Here is an 8,595-nt window from a genome sequence, read left to right on the forward strand (position 1 = left end):
TCTATGGATGACTTCTGCAATATGAAGATATGAACTAAGGGTTTTATATTTTTTTGTTACTTCAGGTTGAGATGAGAGCATTATTCTGTATACAAGGATAAAATTCGATCCAATGTAAATGGCGAAGATTTTTTTTTTTTACAGTTCATGGCCATTAATGGGGCATCACATGCTCATGGCTCCAGATTCAAGCTCAGATTCTCCTTCCAATTCACCCTCTAAAACCACTGTGGCAGAATCAGTTCTTTTATTCAGAGAAAGATATCGTTCCAGAGCATCATCTCCTCGCAAAATTTTGGCACCAGATCCTGATTTCTCTACGGTACCTACCGCTTCCTCGTCCACCACCACTGTGTCAATTCGTTCATCCCCAGTTTTGACATCAGGAATCTGCGATCGTTGAATCAAGTGGGTTAAGTTAAAACAATACAATGAAATACTAGGACTCTTTTGGTATTTCATGCTTACTGATCGAGTGATCGTACCTCAAACATGGCCTCAATAAGGATACTCTCCAAAAGAGCTCTTAAACCTCGTGCGCCAGTGTTCTTGGCCATTGCTTTCTTCGCGATCAACCTAAGGGCATACTCTGTAAAGTGTAGCTTGACCTACAATACTTATGCAAGTTAGGCAGATTTCCTCAGGAAAAAATGAATGAGTTCATGCAAAACTTACGTTGTTCATACTAAACAATTTCTTGTACTGTCGACCGAGGGCATTTTTTGGTTCCATCAGCACTTGAACAAGTTGGTCCTCACTCAGAGCTGACAAACTAACCAGTATCGGAAAACGTCCAACAAATTCGGGAATCAACCCATATGCTATGAGATCACTGCTCTCAACCTATGCAAAAAATTAGGGTTTTAAGAAATTAGCCTTGAATCTTAACTTTACTAATAAAATGAGGTATTGAAAGAAACTTTGAAATTATGTAGAATATGCTTACTGATTCTAATAAGGAAGATGTTACAGTGGCATTAGCGATCCCACCAGCTCTCATGCTTGCTCGTACTGGTGCTCCAAAACCTATAGACGAATCTTGTCGTCTATTTATATATATAAAAAAAATTATCGTTCAACTTAAAATTAGCAAAATGAGAAGAATACAAGAAAATTAAAACAAAGTACCTTTCAGAAATAGTCTTTTCCAAATCAATAAAAGCACCACCACATATGAAAAGAATGTCCTTAGTATCTATCTGCACAAAAAAACAGACAGCAAATTTACAAATGAGCTAACAAAAAAATTATCTAATTTATTGAATTATAAATGATCCGATTGCATAACAATAAATGAAAGTGTCATATTCAAACCAAAGACTTTGATAAGAAACTAAATGTAGTAGACAAATATATTATCTTTTTTTAAAAAAGAAAATGAAAATGAGTACGATATATTTATTAGCAATAATTAGGAGTTAATAACCACTTCTCACCAAAACCTTTTTACTTGTTTGTCTACATCCTAAACAATGTCCATAATCTATTTTAAAGTACAATATGAAATGTTTTAAAGTTAATAAAATATATAATCTAAACAAAAATGTTATGTTATTTTTTATAACGAAGAGCATAAAGTAGAGTTGAGAGGCAAACACAAAGAGGTGGTCTAAAAAACACAAGTTACAAAATGACAATGAATACAATAGGAATCCAATGTAATAGTTCAACGATTGTGTATGACAACAAAATAATTAATTTAATTGTTCATAAGATATTATAATTAATATATAATGGCATAATTTAAAAGGACGTCTTTCTATTTATTTATACACAAAAACAATATGGTGAAGATACATAATTATGGTACCAACAACATTATCATTTTCCTAAAGTGAAGGATAGTAGGGAACTCTAAGACTAGTTTATTGATTTCAGGCTAACAAGAACAATACACAGGGAATTTACCAAGAAAATCCGAATGACATTGCAATAGATCAATAATCTTGTGAACTCAAACAACTAAAGAACATGCAGAAAAGTTAATAGTTAGTAACCAGAAGGTAAATCAATCCTACACACCTGAATGTTGTCACCTCGGGGGTGCTTCCGAGCTCCTTTTTCTGGAACATTGACTATCTGAAAAAATAATTTCTGATGTCAATGAACATTATATTAAGTAAATTTAAATAAAAAACCCACAATCTGGCATCCCAAGTAATTTCTTCTTTCAAAATTCAGATATACTAGGACTAATAAGAATTATAATAAACAAATTCCCCTATTGGGAGGAAATAATTTCCGTCTAAAAAAGACAGGTTTCTTAGCAAACTTGAATATTCTAATTAAGATTTTATTTCACATGTGAACTAGGAACATCAAATGATTAAACAAGACTTAGCAAAACAAGTCTATCCTTGTGTCAAACACTTGGATGTACCAATTATAATGCATGATAAAAGAAATAAGATAATGACTATAGAGTAAGGAAGGCTAAAATATAAAAGAACTCAATTTATTGGAAAAAAGGATGGCATAGCTTAGTTTTAATATAAAAAATTAAGTTGCAACTTGATCAAGCTAATGAAAACCCTTTTTACTGTCGCCTACCATAATCATGATAGGATTTAAATAACTTGTAAACAACCTAAAGTTTGTAAATTCCCTGGTAACAAGATAATAAACACAAAGAACAGAATGCCTTACAGTTCCTTCTAGCATTTTCAATAGAGCCTGTTGGACACCTTCTCCAGATACATCTCTGCTAATGTTTAGGCTCTCAGCCTGTATATAATAAATGTCGATATTGCTGATGAGATCTAAATGTATAGTTCAGCAAATTGGTCACAGAAATCTAACCTTCTTAGTTATTTTATCAACTTCATCGATGTAAACTATTCCTTGTTGAGCTGCATGTACATTGAACTCAGCAACCTGGAAATTACCCCAACACAAAACTTAAGGAAAAAAAACAAGAGGGGTGGGTGATAAAATTTTCATTTTACCAACAATCAAGAATCACGACAACCTTAACAAGAAACTCAGTTTTTCTGTGTGAGACAGTGCGGCTAGCAATCATGCAAATCTCAGTTCAGTTTACCTTCTTGTGATCAATAGTCATGGAAAAAAGACATCTCAATATCATACATCTAAAAGGAACGAGCCATACCGGAGCTTACTTAATATACATAAATTTGATCAATTTTTAAAATTAAAATTTTTTGAAATCTTTAATTTTAAATTTTAGTTTTAGTTATAATTTTTTCACTTCATAATAATTTACCCATAATTTATTTAATTTTTGTAGATAAAATGCTCAAACGTATGCGACCTTCTCATATAAACTTGGGCATGCTTTACTTTTAAATTCTATAAAATTAAAGCATTGTTTAATTATATTATCATTTTGTTTGATAGATTAAGTTAATTTAAACCCACAATAAAAAAAATAAAAATAATAAATCAGTCTAATATACACTAAATCAATAAGAAAGGGTCTTATATGAAATAGACAAACAAACCGTAAGCAATTTGTACAGTATGGATTCTACATCCTCTCCAACATATCCTGCCTGCAAGGACAAGAAAATTTTGAGATAACATAAATTAAACTAAACAGAAAAGTGTTGTAGTTTTTATCCAGATCATGAATTTCTCAATTGTCAAAACTATGTCAATTATCTGCTTGATGATGCAAAAATACAAAATTCTAGCTTTGTAGTATGTTGCTCAAAAACCAACAAGGATTTCCTTATTAACTAGTAAGAAATTCTCATTCATATAATACCCCTTAAGCAGTCAAGATAATGAGAATATATTACTGTTGGCAACTACACATACCACTCACCAAGATTTTCAGAACTTCAGTTTACTATGCTGACAAGCTATGTTAGAGACAAGTGTGGAGCTGTCTGTGCAGTTGTATCTAAAAAGTTTCACTCATGAGCAATAGGGGCATTAGTGGTGTAAATTAGGAAATTTACTTTTAAGTTTTTTGGGTTGTAAGAGTTCTTTTTTTTGGTAGATACTTTTGTTTTGGATAATAAGTTAATTAAGATAGTCCCTGATTTGGTAATTGTCTTATTTAAAAAATAAGAGATATATTCCATGATTATTTTTTAACTTGCTAACTTATTTAAACATTAGTTAAATTTTTAGTTTATAGAATTTGCTATCTCACTGGAAGACATTCAAACTTCCCCCTCACATGCTAACTTTGCCACAAATTATACTAGGTAAGTTTTGGTGTTGCATTCTCATTCTCCTTAGCACAATCATTCAAGAACACCATGATTACTTTAGAGAGATAGCAAGTTAATCTTATTATTTCCTCTCTCACGCACGAGATTTCAAGGATTTGATGGAAGACAAGGATGCAACTATTTAAGGATCAACAAAATAAATTATGATGTTGTTAACTCAATGAAGTCAAGTTTTCTTGGTAGGGAGAGAATGATGCAAATTAAAATTTAATTTTAAAGTATTTTAGAATTTACTTTGTAAGAGTATTTTTTGTTAGATCATTTTCATTAGGAGAATAAGTTACCGAAGGCAGTTCTTGATTTGGTAATTGTGTATTTGTGTTGTTTAGAAAATAGGAAATTCATGTCATGTTTGATCAAGTACATAGGTATAAAATTTATTATTTCCAAGAATAACTTTCCAATTTTTATTATTTAGAAACTTTAGAAGAGAGCCAATCCCCATATGATCATCATCTTCTTCATAATAAAATTTTTCTTTGGTGAATTAAGTGTTACTATTAGTCAACCCCATCTAGTAGGATAAGGCTTGATTGTTAGTGTTGTTGAATTAAGTGTTACTATTGCATCTGTTTCAATCTCAATGTTCGACATGGGTATGGAGGCAGTATATGTGTCCACAAGCATGCTAACCAATCACAAATATCGACCACGAAAGAAAAAGAAAAATAGAAACTTTGCAACAAGATCAACAATAACATCATAAGTTTGATCACAAAAATCAACATTTTGAAATGAACTTAGCAGTGAAACATATAAATCAAAAGAAAAGAACTAACCTGTGTTAATGTTGTTGCATCTGCTATGACAAATGGTACATTAACAAAGCGAGCCAAAGTTTTAGCAAGTAATGTCTTTCCTGTCCAATAAAATGTGCCAGTACATGGAGAGGTCATACAAACCAAAAAGACTAGTAAATGCTATGACTATGAAAATGCCCACACAAGTTGTTTTCTTTTTCAAAGGAGAGAAAATCAGAACCAGCTAACTTCAAACCTGATCCAGTAGGTCCCAACAAAAGCACGTTGCTTTTCTCAAGCTCCACATTGTCCTCATCGTTATCATCTGTCTCACAATTCTCTGAGTCAGCTCCAGAACTGGGCATCATAAAAGCATTGAGCTCATGATGAGCATGAGAATGGGATCAAAGAACTTGCAATAAATTACTTAAGCTAATGAGAAACATCTGGTTCATTTAACTTTGAAGTCAGCATCAGCCATAAAAGTAAAACTGGGATCATCATTGATTGAGAAAACAGTAACACATCACCACTAACCCTTTATGTAAGGAAGCATGATGTATCCTTTTGTAGTGGTTGTAAACAGCAACAGCAAGCACCTGAATTGTGAATTAGAATATAATGGACAATCATATTGAAACACAATAAAATTCCCAAATATTGGGAAGCATAGAAGATTGTTCAATGTTCATTCAAGGACTTCTTCCCCAGAAGGGATCCCTTCTTTTTTTTTGAATGGACAAACAGTTGTTGCAAAATCTTTGCAACTGCGAAAGATGACTCCATGTAATGAAATACATAGGGGATGTGATATTAGTATTAGATTCAGTTCTTGTAAAGTCATCGGAAAGGAGCCAAATATTATTAAGATGAGCATAATATGTAACTAAATACACCATAATAATACATATGAATCCCCAAAAAATCAAATTTTAGGATAAAGCTTTAGATTTGATTTTGAATAAATGCATATATAATAAGGAAAAAAAATGAGTTTAAGAAGGGAAGTAGATTGTCTTAGTGACATGATAAAGAAAAGAGAGAATAATCTGTAAACAAATTGCAAAGTGAGGGCTTAGCCACAAAGTGCTACATACTAAAGTGCGAATAAGACAACAAAAAGAATGACCAAGACTAAAGCTATAAATGGACAGATCTTTAGAAAAAGAAATTTAGACTAAGCTAAGCTAAGCTAAGGTCTTATAGAGTCGAGTTTGATTGTTGTGCCCCTCTTATGTTAAAAGAAAATTACTACAAATTTTTTTTAAAACTGATAAAAAGTGTTGGATTGTTAGCGTCATTTTAGAAAGTAACACAAGTAGACTTTGAAGGGGACTATATATAGCATATGCCGTCTACATATGCAGCAAGAAATCATTCAAACTAATTTGCAATGTACCAAATTGACTTAAAACTGTAAGCCGCCTTAGGTTTCATTAGTAAATTTTATACTTAACTTTGTAAGTGATAAACACTTTACATGTTAACTATATAAGATCTTGTCACATTGTTGATTAATAACTATTGTTATATTTATGTGTTTAGCATCATAAGATTTACATATTTTATTCTTTGTGTGGAAATATGAATTGAATGTGTCGATAAATATACTTTATTGGTTGTATGCTAATCTTTTTTTATAAATATAAATATTTTTGGATTTATTTAATATTGATTGTATATGCCCTTGCATAAGTCTCCACAAACAACATATGCACTATATAGTGGATCATCATATATTGCCTACATGCTCTTTTTGGAATCTTAGCTGTTTGGAAATAGCTCAGACAGCAAATTAATTTAACATAGATGAAAATGCTAAGAATAAGATAGACGAGTGGGTTGCAAGAATTTTTTTTTTTTTTAACTATTATATGGGAGCAATTAGGTGTCACTCCCAAAGATGGTAAAACAGAGAATATAAGGAAAAGGGGGTTATGTACAAAGCAGTCAGAATATTACATGGATTAGTTGAATCAATTAGATTTGGGAAGTGTAAAGGTTAGATAAAAACAAGTCAATGTACTAATAATAATTTAATTGATTTATATAGTACTAATGTTAATGATATAGTCTGATATAGAGCTCAACAGAGCAATCAAGATCCATGTAGCTAACTCCAAATAATCTATAAATTTAAATCAAAAGGATGTAGCAACCAAGACCTCATAGTTTCATAAACTATTCACACTCTACTTGTAAGCTACTTCTAGTATAACAGGATTGAGATATATTAGCTTTGGAACTCATAATCAAAAAGAATAACTAAAAGAAGATAAAACCAAAAAAAAACACCTGAATCTAAAGACACGAGGGCCAAAGTAAAATATTCCCAAAGCTCTATCATTATGCCAATCCAATTCCATGAAGGTTTTTAAATGAAATAAGTGGTCTAAAGTAACAATTTGCCAAATTTCATTAACAAGGACCCCTGTAACACCGTTATTATACAAAGGCTCTCAAATTAAGTATACTGTCTCGAAATAAGAAATGATAAAAGTTGTACCTTTTTTGCACGCTCCTGCCCTATTACATATTTGTCAAGCCCCTCGCATATTTCCTTTGGCGTGGGCAAGTCCTTTCCCAAATTCGACCCACCCCAGCCGTCTTTCCCATTGAACCCACTGCCACTGCCACTGCCCGATCCGCCTCCTCCCCCGCTTCCACCAGGACCGGACACCCTGACGACATTTAAGTTAGGAGGAAACGGAGGCCCTGGTGGTGTGTGCACCGCCAACCCATTGCTCTCTGGTGGCCCAGGCATCGGTGGCCAATTCTCCGGAGGCTCCCCAGCAAAGGACGACCTGAGCACCTCCAAAAATGGGGTCTTTACGCGGTTTCCATCTTCCTCGTGCTCCCCTCTTCCCTTCGCAAGTTGGGCATCTCGGACGCGCCCGATCTCGACAAAGGTGCCCTGAAGGGGGACGAGCTTATGAGGGCGGAAATAATAAGCAGTCTTGCAGCTAGGGCATAAATTGAGGGCTTGATACCCTCCTCCAAAGCTTCCTCCGGCGACGGAGGAAGGGAATCGGTTGGAGAAAAGGATGTCCATGTGATGGGAGCAGCGAGGGCACTGTGCCTCGGCTCGGATGCGCCGCGTGCGGAACTCGTCAGCTCCGCCGTCCCACTTGTGCCGATCCTGGCGTAAAAGGCCCAGGCAGCGGTGCGGGGAGGCGACTGCTGGGGACGATTGGAGAAGGCGACGCCGATCGTCTGCGGCGAAGTCGGAGGCCGGACGGCGGCGGGAGAGGCGGCATACGGGCTCGGTATCGGAGGCATAAGCCGAGATCTCGCTGCTGGCGGCCCGCACAGCTGCATCGCGGAGTTTTCTCCATCGGAGCACCCCCGACATCCCAACGCTTCCGAGGTGAGAGAGAGAGGCGACGGCGACGGCGACGATGGAGTGAGCGTTGCGTAAGGGTAAAAGATAACGAGGTGGGATGGATAAGTGAAGGATCCCCTCCAGTGTGAACTTATAGCTATGACCTTACAATTCCAATAGCACATGCTGTCACCATTCTGTTTTTGATGTGGTTGTAGACGATAATCCCAGCCACCGATTCTTTAACGTGGTGCGCCCGTTCGTATTCCATTTATAGCACCCTCTTTTAAAAACTACTCTGGACAACCACAACAAAAAATATCTTGGAATA

At 34.9% G+C, this 8,595-nt stretch overlaps 1 protein-coding gene across 1 annotated transcript; it reads right to left on the reverse strand.

Moving 5' to 3' along the window:
• Nucleotides 1-30: 30 nt before the first annotated feature.
• LOC122020128 (CLP protease regulatory subunit CLPX1, mitochondrial-like) lies at nucleotides 31-8,382 on the reverse strand. The gene is made up of 13 exons (XM_042577891.1): nucleotides 7,449-8,382; nucleotides 5,480-5,541; nucleotides 5,199-5,299; nucleotides 4,982-5,061; nucleotides 3,462-3,512; nucleotides 2,800-2,874; nucleotides 2,647-2,724; nucleotides 2,023-2,079; nucleotides 1,129-1,199; nucleotides 947-1,046; nucleotides 676-843; nucleotides 486-608; nucleotides 31-390 (listed from the first exon to the last, which is right to left on the reverse strand). The coding sequence occupies exons 1-13, from the start codon at nucleotides 8,292-8,294 to the stop codon at nucleotides 166-168; spliced, it is 2,037 nt and encodes a 678-aa protein (XP_042433825.1). The 5' UTR covers nucleotides 8,295-8,382; the 3' UTR covers nucleotides 31-165.
• Between the last annotated feature and the right edge of the window lie 213 nt (nucleotides 8,383-8,595).

Source organism: Zingiber officinale, chromosome 9A, assembly GCF_018446385.1.
Source record: "Zingiber officinale cultivar Zhangliang chromosome 9A, Zo_v1.1, whole genome shotgun sequence".
NCBI lineage: Eukaryota > Viridiplantae > Streptophyta > Magnoliopsida > Zingiberales > Zingiberaceae > Zingiber > Zingiber officinale.